The 12264-nt window shown below is 38.1% G+C and overlaps 2 protein-coding genes and 3 non-coding genes across 5 annotated transcripts; 2 read left to right on the top strand and 3 right to left on the bottom strand.

Moving 5' to 3' along the window:
- Window positions 1-79: 79 nt before the first annotated feature.
- LOC141842451 (U1 spliceosomal RNA) lies at window positions 80-239 on the bottom strand. The gene has a single exon (XR_012602890.1). It is a non-coding gene; the product is annotated as a U1 spliceosomal RNA (small nuclear RNA).
- A 942-nt stretch (window positions 240-1181) lies between these two features.
- On the bottom strand, window positions 1182-1341 carry LOC141842500 (U1 spliceosomal RNA). Its single transcript, XR_012602936.1, has one exon. It is a non-coding gene; the product is annotated as a U1 spliceosomal RNA (small nuclear RNA).
- A 1291-nt stretch (window positions 1342-2632) lies between these two features.
- LOC141842488 (U1 spliceosomal RNA) lies at window positions 2633-2792 on the bottom strand. Its single transcript, XR_012602925.1, has one exon. It is a non-coding gene; the product is annotated as a U1 spliceosomal RNA (small nuclear RNA).
- Window positions 2793-4540: 1748 nt separating this feature from the next.
- On the top strand, window positions 4541-6232 carry LOC141840730 (protein LURP-one-related 5-like). The gene is made up of 2 exons (XM_074728795.1): window positions 4541-4916; window positions 5598-6232. Exons 1-2 carry the CDS (start codon window positions 4593-4595, stop codon window positions 5958-5960), a joined length of 687 nt encoding a protein of 228 aa, XP_074584896.1. The 5' UTR covers window positions 4541-4592; the 3' UTR covers window positions 5961-6232.
- Window positions 6233-8454: 2222 nt separating this feature from the next.
- Window positions 8455-11938, top strand: LOC141840876 (large ribosomal subunit protein bL17c). Its single transcript, XM_074728964.1, has 3 exons — window positions 8455-8717; window positions 10030-10439; window positions 11651-11938. The coding sequence occupies exons 1-2, from the start codon at window positions 8501-8503 to the stop codon at window positions 10437-10439; spliced, it is 627 nt and encodes a 208-aa protein (XP_074585065.1). The 5' UTR covers window positions 8455-8500; the 3' UTR covers window positions 11651-11938.
- Window positions 11939-12264: the final 326 nt, after the last annotated feature.

Raw genomic sequence — 12264 nt, 5'->3', positions numbered from 1 at the left:
CTGAAATTAGGTTGGCAAAATACGAACCACACATTAATTAACAAGGAAGAATAATTAAACAAAATTTTAATTGTTTTGGCAGGGGCCGCGCACGCGCGTACCCCCTCTATCACAAATTATGACGTCCACTCTCCCTCTTGGGGAGATGGTAAACCAACGCTCCACCGAAGTGCAATGGAGGCCGTTGATTTAGGCCACGAGCCTTCATGATCGCCCGTCGACCCCGTCCAGGTAAGTATGATTCAACGTCGCACACAGCTCCTATCTTATACATGCCTGTCTGCTCTCTCCTTATTCCACTCCGCGATGTGGGACTAAAACCCGTCAATGTGGCTAATCCCCTTCTCCAATGAAGCGGACAACAGAGCTCCCTCTTGGTCGGGTTCGAACCAGAGAAGAATCGAGCTTCCACTTTCAACTCTGCCTTCCTTCTCGCGATTTTGATCATCATCGGGGTTGTTTCATGGTGATTCGGATGCAGCGATGTGCTCACTTCACTAGTTATTTTGAGGATGCCTTTGTTTACCTGAAACGGACAACAGAGCTCCCTTTGGGTCAATTGCGAACCAAAGCATCATCGAGTTTCCATCCACAGCCCTGCCTTTCTTTTTGTTAACGGTCAATTCATCGAGCATCATCGCGTCTCGGCTCCGAGTTCCATTCACGGTGGTTCAGCCGCAGCAATGCCCACTTCATGAACCAGGAAGTTCCACCTTTCGTTGCTGAGTTCATACAGAGAGGGATCAATGGTTGCCTTGCATGTGTGTGATTCATTTAAGGCCTATTACTTTCTTGTTGATGTGGTTTCCGAGTGGAGATTCGCATGGCCTTCTGGGTTAGCTTTGTCTGAATAACAAATGAATTAGCTTCACATTACTTATGGAATAAACATGAGCACTGAGTGCAACATGTTGCATATTCTACTTTCTAGATCTTGTTGCAATGATTTATACTTAAAGCGCTCAAAGTTGCTTCCAGATTTGCACGATGAGTATTGATTTTCTTAACCGAACTGTACAACCGAACTGTACAAACTAATTCTGATCTCCAGTGAAACGAATGATCCTTCGAACTAATGCAATTAGGCTTCGTGAGAAATACACTGTTATTCGTGGTGAAATTTTGGACAGAGTTTTTAATTAAAGAAAGGACACTCAAAACAAAATTTTAATTTGTATTGGCAGGGGCCGCGCACGCGCGTACCCCCTATACCACAAATTATGACGTCCACTCTCCCACTTGGGGAGATGGTAAACCAACGCCCCTCCGAAGTGCAATGGAGGCCGATGATTTAGGCCACGAGCCTTCCTGATCGCCCGTCGACCCCGTCCAGGTAAGTATGATTCAACGTTGAACACAGCTCCTATCTTATACACGCCTGTCTGCTCTCTCCTTATTCCACTACGCGATGTGGGATTAAAACCCGTCAATGTGATTAATCCCTCCCCTCTAGCTCGGTTGCGATTTGCGAACCAGAGCAGAATCAAGCTTCTACTTATAACTATGCCTTCCTTCTCTCGATTTTGATCATCATCGCGGTTGTTTCATGGCGGTTCGGATGCAGTGATGTGCTCACTTCACTAGCCTACATGTTTTCCCCCTGCCCCTCTTTATCTCCATGATTTTGAGAAGGATTCCTTTGGTTTCCTTCCACGAACCACTTACAAGTGCTCTAAATTACTTGTAAAGTTTCTTTCTGGAAATTCCTACGGTCATTTGGTGTGCTCTGTTGATTGCCTGGATGTTAAATGGATCTTGCGGGTAACTTTTATGATGATATGTGGCTGAGGCATGACAGTCCTACGATCTGTATAGCAAGTTAGCATTTTATCACTTTTTTTTAAAACCGATTAAACGCTAACAGGAGTTATGAGCAACGTTAAGGTGGAAAATTGGCGAAGTCCCTGTAGAAGCACATCTGCTGCATGGATTACTGGTAAGAAACTTGTTGCACAACGAGAAGCATACTAATATTTTGATGTATTATGATAATAAAAAGGAGTCCTTTTTCCCTCAGCTGATGGCTGAGTCAACCAAATTCTAGCCTCTAGTGAAGAAATGACTAGAACATTTGGCTGTTGGATTAGGGATGGAAAGGAAGGTTATTCAATCCTTGATAAACTCAAGCATACTATCAGATTTTTATATCCAAGTACTAAAGGATGAGTGGTTGTCACATAGATGTCTGCCAGTTTGTTTCTTCAAGTGTAGATGCCTCATGCCCATCATGCCCATGGCTTGAGGGCTTATGAGATGAACAAACTTTTGGGTTTCTAGTGAAGAATGCATTACTCAGCCAAATTCATTTTATCATATTTGCTGACAGATTAGTTGCATATTCTACTTTCTAGATCTTGTTGCATTGATTTATACTTTAAAGCGCTCAAAGTTGCTTCCAGATTTGCACGGTGAGTAATTATTTTCTTAACCGAGCTGTGCAAACTAATTCTGATATCCAGTGACACGAATGATCCTTCGAACTAATGCAATTAGGCTTCGTGAGAAATACACTGTTATTCGTGGTGAAATCAAAACGTAAGATGGGCCCTCAACGTCCAAGAGGCAAAATACGAACACATTATTAATTAATTAAAAGAAAGGACACTCAAAACAAAATTTTAATTTATATTGGCAGGGGCCGCGCACGCGCGTACCCCCTCTATCACAAATTATGACGTCCACTCTCCCACTTGGGGAGATGGTAAACCAACGCCCCTCCGAAGTGCAATGGAGGCCGTTGATTTAGGACACGAGCCTTTCTGATCGCCCGTCGACCCCGTCCAGGTAAGTATGATTCAACGTTGCACACAGCTCCTATCTTATACACGTCTGTCTGCTACCTCCTTATACCACTATGCGATGTGGGATTAAAACCCGTCAATGTGATTAATCCCTCGGTGGTTGTCACATAGATGCCTGCCAGTTTGTTTCTTCAAGTGTAGATGCCTCGTGCCCATGGGTTGAGGCCTTATGAGATGAACAAACTTTTGGGTTTCTAGTGAAGAATGCACTAATTGTTTTGTACTCAACGAAGGTATGAATTGTTGACATTTTAAAAATGTTCGCTAAGGAAACCCCTAATCAGGTAGTATTTATGTTACAAGAACATTAAACAATCAAATTTTAATTTGAAAACATCTGATCGACTGTTATCGACCATTTTAATAACTGCATGCTCTCGGGGTTCCAGTAGGAATGAGTTGTGATAGAACTGAGAACAAAGGTGAAGGGCTAGCAATGAAGAATCTCTTCGGAATCGATATTACAACTAAAATCCAAAATAGTAACTCAAGTTGCCTTGTTCTTCAACTCGAGTTAAGTAGGCATACAATTGTAAAAGAAATAAACTGAAGCAATTCCAAAGATGTAGAAACAGATTGGGCCAGATACAAGTGGAAATGAAGGTAATAAATAACACAATTGTAGTCTCTCAGTGAGCTACTGTTTCCAAAACAAAATAATAAAAAAAAATCCTACACGATAATAGATGAGTTAGTGTGGCATCTTGGCAATGTGAGATTAAACTTGCAAAAGTTCAAAGTTCCATGGCATCTCCTTTTTTGTTTGAGGCCTTACGTGTGAAGCCAGTGAAGGAATCCATCAACTTAAGCACACGGAAAGGCTTGCCGACTTGAAGCTTGTTGTGAAAAAATAGTGCACGCACAGATTGCATAGAGCTGGAGAATAAAATAAAGTGAAACACGTTTATCTAGGGACAGCAAAAAGCCAAGGGTTCTCCAATTACATCAATCAGACTAGCGGAAGTTCCAAAATTCTAACATAGCTAAATCAAAATTCTGAGGAAAACACATACTTTTAAGAAACTGGATCTACCACAGTTCAACAAAATGACTTAAGCTAGCATGGGTCGATGAAACGATAGTTTAATGTGCTAATTATACAAGTTAAAGCCCCTACTCTCTAGTAGTAGCAGTGTTGCATCAGTTTATCTGTAGCCATCACAACCTCGTTTCTCCAATGGGTAAGTCATAAGGCATGATTCTGGCTAAGCACCCTCCATTTTAGATCCTGCCTGTCAGCATTATCTGGGTTGTATTTTTTCCTTTACCACGAGCTACTTTACCTGCCATAAGAAAAAGAAATTTTAAAAGCCAAAGAAAAGGATTTTCAGCCAAGATGAAATGCAAAAACACCTTTGCATGGCTACCATTCCATAAACCAAGAGTCAATGCAATGCATAAATAAATTGTAGCTATCTCTCTTGCGAACAAGTAGGCTGCAAAAGAACATTCATTCCGAATTGAATTCATTTGGTACTTTCTTTGAAATATCAGATGATCCAATTTATTGCTTAATTTGGGAGCAATAGAATATTTTCTCTTACTGTTGTTGCCTACTTGCATCAGCACAGCAGCAAGTTCATTAAACAATGAACACAGTGGTTGGAATCAAAGTTCCATGCTTTTGCTCTTTCGGCTGATTAGAATACCTGGAATCTCATTCCTGATTATCTTCATCTACAGTTTAAAAAAGACAACTCTCTCCTCTCATCACAAAATCCAAATTATACATAACTTCTGCCACTATATTCATAATCCTGAAGAGTATGTGCTCTATAAATACATTATGCCATGACAGAAGCAACCTCACCATTGAGAAGCGTTCTTAGCGCCCTTCCTTTTAATCCAATCACAGAGAGAATGTCTAGGATTCATCCAAGACAGAGCAGGAACGATGATGAAGAGCTCAGTACAATAGCAAGCCATCCATCAGTATGGACAGTATGGAACAAGTCAAGCATGGGTTTTCAAGGAACAGATGGGTTCACAATTTATGATAGCAGGGGAAGATTAGCTTTTCGGGTTGACAATTACTCAAGAAAGCACAAATGTTTTGCAGGAGAGCTTTTGCTCATGAACGGGGATGGAAAACTAATCATGGCTTTGAGGCCACAGGTATACCATGAAAGTTGTTTTAGTTTGCCACTTTTCAATAACCATATTTTCAATAGCCATAATATGGTAAGACAGAAGAAAACTACTAAGGATAACAAAGGCTAAGTTCAAAATCTACAGATTGAGAGATGTGCAGTTAAAATTTCACACTGGTTTTCTATGATCAGATAGAATAAAACATTTTAAAATTTTTATCCCGATTTAATAAGCTTATATATGATATTGATTGACCATAAACTTCCCTGCAGAAACTTTTTAATGTTCTCAAAAATACAGTCATGCTTGAAGAAAGTAGCACCGATAGCCTATCTTTTAGGATGATATGCTCGAATGCATTAAGTACTTTTTCCTTCAAAAACTTTTACCTAGAAGTACCAAAATTAAACGTCATCTGACCTACCCATATTAACTTTGCATTATACATATAAATATCCCTAAAAATTAGTTTAACCTATCAAGGAAATAGAAATCACACAAGTAAGCTTTAATGAAAAAACAGTTGGCAATTAAGAAGACAAAATTAAGTCAAAACAATGACTCTGTGAAGCAAGGTTTTGTTGATGATACTGAGATAAGCCTATAAAATGTAAAATGGTCTATAGAACAATAATTGAGACTTTCTTACATGTTGAACAAATTGCCACAACACAATTTATAACCATGCCTGTTGCATAATGACAGATCTTGAGCATGCACGACAGGTGGAGGGGATTCAAAGACGAGGATGGTATGGACACAAGTTGTAAAACTGAAATATTTTCTATGAGAAGGCATTCAATTATTCAGAGAGCTGACAAAGCAGAGGTGTTCATGGACAGTCCTAACAACCATTCATCTGTACCAAACTTCAGAACTGAAGGATGCTTCAAAACAAGAAATTGCAAGATCCTAGATAGCAAGGGTGATGAGGTGGCACATATAATCCATAAACAAGTGAACGATTCAGTCACTTTGGGCAATGAAGTTTTCAGCTTGATCATTCAGCCATCCATGGATGCTGAGCTTATAATGGCTTTTTTGGTTATCATGGACCGCATATGCTAGAACTTTTCACTCATTTAAGCCTAACATGGTTCATGACTAGATGATAGATAAATGTAATATACCACATAGATTAATGATGGTTAGGGCAGACAAAAGTGTAGTAAGTGAGTTGTTGTAGAAATTATTAAAACATCTATATAATTATGATGTGATACTATTTTTAAAAGGCTGTGTTGATAGAATTTAGAAGAACTCAACTACGTGAAAGTTATGATGTTGTATAATTTGTTATTTGTAAGGCCTAGTATCATTTTCTAGTTTTCCGTTTGGAAAGAGAACTTTTTCTCAATATTGTAGAAACGTGAACTCAGAGGAAGCAGTTGAAGGGGGACCTTGTATATCAGATGGTAAGAAGATGGGAAGTGAATAACTGAAGAACAAAAATAAAGAGCATTACTAGTATTAATACCAGCACTATGCTGATTGAAATTTGACTATTAAATTAGCGTTACAAAGTAGCAATATTAATTTATTATTGTCGTCATTAATTAAAACAATCATTGGTCTTTTAAACATAACACATGTTATTACTTCCTAATGTGGGTAAAAAAAATGAGTACAAAAAAGAGTATTTTTTCAGTATATACTCATCTGAGCTTTCTACACCATATATTTAACTTTTTACACATCATTTCAATCAGCACAATTCATACATTACCATAATTCCACCAAAATAATAAAATAAGAGGTAAACCAAAATCCCAAGTAAATGGCACAACTTTTTTATCATCTCAAAGAGCCATCAAACTTTAGAACTCAGATAGTGTTCTGCTCCTACATATCAATTAAATAGAAACAAAAGAAAATAGATTATCCAACAGAAATACCTTAAGCTTACATATTTAAGTTTGTGTGACTAAAGAAGTATTTAGTAATAATTTAAGGTTTTATATCTGAAGCTTACGTTCTTAACACAGTGGAGAAGTGTAAATAAAAGGAAGTATTTGAGTTATGTGCCCCACCAGAAGAAATCTCTGTAGCATATTTCATACATCAACCAGGTAAAACTGCTATATGTATAATCAAAACCATAATTCTGTGATGAAGCAACAAAGATAGTCCTGTAATCAAATTAGCATCAATTTTTTTATGCTAATATTAACACCCAAGGACGAAAAATTCCAAAGGACTAGTTGGACACTTTCTAGCGGCTAATGAATCTGCTAATCTATGATCTGGGATAAAGCATCACTGTTTATGCAACAATCATCAGTGCTCTCAGTCTGTATAGATCCACAAGAACTTGTATAAGATTGTAAATTAGAATTCGTCAGGGACATTGAAATTGTATGTTGATTTATAATCTTATAAAAGTTCCAGTGGGCCTGTATAGACCAAGGGCACTGATGACTGGTTGCTTAATTAATGATGATTTAGCCCAGCGTTTGCATAGATCTGCTAACTGCTATCAAATGTGCAACTGGTCCTTTGTCAGTATTTTCTAGCAACATTTTTCAAGAAATTTTCCCATCTTCCCATCATCACTTTGTCAGATTTCAATGAATAATAAGCACAAGCACAGGCAAAGTCTACAAAAAAAAACCAATGTGATATACCTATGCTGATTGTTTATTGAACATTTAAATAGCCATGTAAAGTTTCTTATAACAGCCCAGTTGAAACCTTCAAAGCATAGGCTTGTAAGTCAAGCATCAAAAAGTTGATTTCAAATGTTGCCTAATTTAGTACATGGAGAAGTTTCAAGGACCACAGTTGAAACCCATCTTTAGAAGTAATGTTTAAGATCATTATGAAACACAACAACTCCTCTTCAATTGTATTTACATATAGCTCGGTAGAATAATGCTTTCTTCTTGTTGCACAATATTATTATCTTATTTGTTTGGCACAAAGAAAATATAAAGATAAATTTATTAGCATAACAAATTGACAAGCATTGCATGATACACAGGAAAATAATAAACAGACACATCTCTGAGAATCTAAATACACACACTTCTGTGAATGACAGTATTGGTATGCGACTGAAAGAAAAGAAATCAAAATCCCTTCTGTCAAGGCAAGATACCAAGAATGTACGAAATTCTTCCACTCGTAACTACAGACTTTTATGAAATCCAATGCATCCGAATTGGCACAACGTGATCATACACCTTTATAAAGATGGAAACTGGAACTTCCGATCGAAAAATTGCTGTCAAGCGCACAAAGATTCAACAGAACGAAGCAAAAGAGAGAGAGGTTGGAGGAACTAGTACCCAGTGAGGAGAGGTCCAGAGTTCGCAGTGGGCAAGGTCTAGGGCGGAGACGCAGCACGAGGAATCGAGTTGATCAAACGAAGGCTGAGCAAGCAGCGATCGACCTCCGTTAGCAGTCGCCGACGAAATGGGAGAGGATCGAAGTGACGGAGCGAGACGGAGACGGGGTATTCATATCAGCGGCACGAATCTTAAAGCATCGTCAAACGGCCGCGGTTCGCAATAACGGGCTGCGATAAAGGCAGAATTTTTATTATCCACTCGGTCCAATTTCTTTCTCTGGGGCTTATCCCTCCCCCTCACCGCTGCTCTCCATCTTGAATGGCGATGGCTTCCTCTTCGCTCTCGCCGTGGAGTATGGCCACTCTTCGCGCCGCTCTTCCCCCGTCTCCCTCTCCTCGCCCTTCTTCGTTTCGCTTCCCACCAACTTCGTCCTTCCCTTCGTCGTCTCGAGTGGGTTCTGGTCGTGCTCGATCCATGCCCTTGCAGGCTTTTTCTGGCCTTGCTCCAATGACTCTTCTTCTCTCTGTTGGCATAGGTAAATATCGTAAATGCTCACTTTCTCGTAATTTTGAAGTCGTTCAAAGTTCATCGCTCGTATCTTCTCCCCTTTCCTTTTTCTCTTTTCTTAAATTTTGAAGCAGAATTACTCTTATCGGCTTCATATATAGTAATGTTTGACAATATCTTAATTTTCAGTAAGTAATTATCAGTTTGACTAAATTTGGTCAACAGTAGTTAGAATTATGGTGATTGTTAGTGATATCTATCTAATTGTGATGAAACATATACTCATTTCGGGTTGGAGTTTCATGATCGTCATAAAGGATTGTCATTTGTGAATTTGATACTAAAAGACTTTGTTAAAAATGCAAAGTATTAGGTTTTAGCCATTTTTCTAGGATTCTTAATTGCACATTGGAGCGTCCTTTGTGAAAGAAGACAATTTCTATTTTTTTTGGCAACTGGAGATCCACTATGGCACTTCTAGGTGTTTACATTGAATTACAAATATTTACTCCTTGTTTAGAAGACATGGAACTTAATAAACAAAACCAGGTAACAAATTCTTAGGATCCTTTTCCAAAATTCCTGCATTAAAACAAGAGCTTTAGATTCATATTTTTCAGACATGTGAATTTGCAAAAGGATATTAAAAGAGAGGCTAAAGTGGAGACTATGGAATTGTAGGAGCTGCAAGGGCAACCCCAAACTCCAAGTCGATACATCTAATTTACCTAAAGTATTAGCGTGTGTAATGAAGCTTGTTTCACGCCAAATTGTGGGAACGCAATCTGCCTTGACAATTGTTAATAAAAGCAACTGTCTATCCTTCACAAGCTGGTTTCTTTGGTATTTAAAAAGATTTCATTCATTCTTTGGAGGCAGATTGTTTGCTTCTTGAAGGTTCAGTGGTGCAATTTGCAACAATTAGCAATGTTCACAACATGATGAGTATACAATCTTAGTTTCTCTTTCCTCTACTCCCTTTTTTGTATTCCATCTCTTGCATTGCATTTGCTTATCCCCCACTTACGGCAATTTTCCTTCATCAACTATTGTTCCTTTTTTCCACTCTCCTGTATTCTTTTACTTTCTTCCCTTTGGTTCTACTATAGTGATAAGACTATTCAGGTTCGCCCCTTTAATTTATGCTGTCGTCATATTGTTTCCTGCTATAATAAACACTTAAATGTTGCTCCTTTTTTTCAGTGCACAACATCAGCACAACTCGACATATTATATGTTTTCTACTTTTCTCTACTGAATTTTATTATTAATTTATCTTTTAATTCTCTGTTGTCACTACTGAACTATTTTATATGTCATCCTTTCTCTGCATTTTACAGGGGTTGATAACTTTGAACATATGCTCGGCAATATTGACTTCGGGAGCAAATTCTACGCAATGAGACATGGAAGACGTGTTCCAAAACTCAATAGACCCCCAGATCAACGTCGAGCTCTTCTACGTGGTCTTACAACACAATTGCTAAAACATGGCAGGATAAAAACTACCAGAGCAAGGGCAAGTGCAATGAGGAAGTTTGTAGACAAGATGATAACATTGGCAAAGGATGGTTCTCTCCATAAGAGAAGACAAGCATTGGGCTTCATATATGAGAAGCAAATTGTCCATGCATTGTTTGCAGAGGTCCAAGATAGATATGGAGACAGGGATGGAGGCTATACAAGAATCATCAGAACTCTACCAAGGCGTGGAGACAATGCACCCATGGCTTACATTGAACTTGTTTAGGTTAGTGGTGTCTCATCTGATATAACATTTATGTATTTGCAAGTTTCCATATGAGTTTTTCCCCCTCTATGCTATTCCAAAGTGCAACTCATCCTATGTTTGTGAATGGTGTTGGTTTGGGTGTTTTTTATTGGACCTCAAATTCAACAAATATCGTCTTGGCTTTTTTCCTTCTATGTGGCCCAAATCAAACCTTACTTACAAACACCTGTGAGTGTTGGGATTTCAATTTGGGTCTATGTCATGTTTCTTAGTTATGCTTGTTTGTAGAGATTTGTATGGAGTTAAGGAAAAAATGGGCTGATATTCTTAGATCAGTTAACCCCCCTCATCCAACATAATAGTCACCCACAAGATCTTGTACCCTTTTACATCCTAATTCAGTTACATGAATGACACTTTGTTACCATAAAAATGGACAGACAGACAAAAGAACCACAGGATGAGATATGTCAAAGGAGAGTGAATCTGTATTTATCCTGCCTCACCTTACTAGTTATTATAGAGGGTGTGAGCACAGAAATACCTAGTGAAGGTGCTAAGAATAGGAGCACTGACAGCGAATGTGAGCTGAGAAGCACTGACAGCTCCAGCCTAGTTGGGTGATTGTTGCTTTGTCAGATCCATTTATTGCTGGGGATGTTCGATTTCTTGTCATCACTTCACTTGCCTAGTAACATTTCCATGCTGCATTTGGACTATAAGGAATGTTGCTTGCATCCCCTCCATAGGGAACTTCATCATCATGTGATATGTGGATACTGCGACAATCAACCAGTTGATGTTACCCAGCTTACGAGTCAACCTCATCCGTTGTCTGTTCAGTGTTACCCGAGTCATAAAGTGACACTATCTAATCAATCAAATTTCAAGAAGCTAATCAGAATTACATTTCATAAGATTCACTTTTATTATTCATCTTTTCAATTCTGTTTCAGCTTCAATAGTCTTTCATAGCAAAGGAACCCGAATATCAAATGTCTGATTAAATAAAGTTGAATTTCTATTCAATCTTCATGCTTGAAGGATAACCTACGAGTTTGGGTAATGTCTAAAAGGCAAAGGTAGCCTACACTTGGTGTTTGGTGTTGACTTATTTTCAGCAACCATATTTTTATGAATTCACTACACGCGATTGTCTTCCAGATTAGTCGACGTTTTAGATTGGCTAACCGTTGACTTTGGAACTGATGAATCCTTTTATCTTTCAGAGCTTTCTGGTGCACCATTTTTCTGATCAAGAAAAGGGGATGAAAGATTCTCAAAATTGAACTGCATAATACGAGGGCATTTTAATTCTCCATTCCTTGCAGCCACATTTGTATCCTTTTGTTTCCTGTCTATTGTTCAAGAGTACATTATGATGAAAAGTTGTTGTCTCGTCAAGTTCTTCAAACGACTCTATTGCTGCATGTAGTCAGACTTAGCAATTATGCTATCTTCAGTTGATTGCACTTGCAAAGTAATCTTCTACCCAGATGATGACCTGTTGAACCTGAGATGTTAAGTGGAATTGTGAAAAGAATCCTGTCTTATCATTTCAAGTTGGATTCTTATAGTGTTATAAATATAAAATTCTATGTAACATGAGTGCAATATATTTTATCTTAATAACCTCTCATATTTTTACTGTGATATATTATATGATAATGCATATTTATACATAAATTGTTGTGTTAGCTATAATATATATATATAGAATCACAGTGCAGTCCACTGAACTTTGGCAAAAGTAGAGAGAGAGTACGTAAAGGCATGTAAAGCTTAAGCATTAAGCACTGTCTACCTTCAAATCTTTGAAGTAATATATTTTTTTTCTCACAAC

This window comes from Curcuma longa, chromosome 11, assembly GCF_044706935.1.
Source record: "Curcuma longa cultivar G26 ecotype Majalengka, Jawa Barat chromosome 11, ITB_CL_G26_1.1, whole genome shotgun sequence".
NCBI lineage: Eukaryota > Viridiplantae > Streptophyta > Magnoliopsida > Zingiberales > Zingiberaceae > Curcuma > Curcuma longa.
The sequence above is the reverse complement of the archived record's forward strand: the minus strand, read 5'-3'. Positions and strand labels throughout refer to the sequence as shown.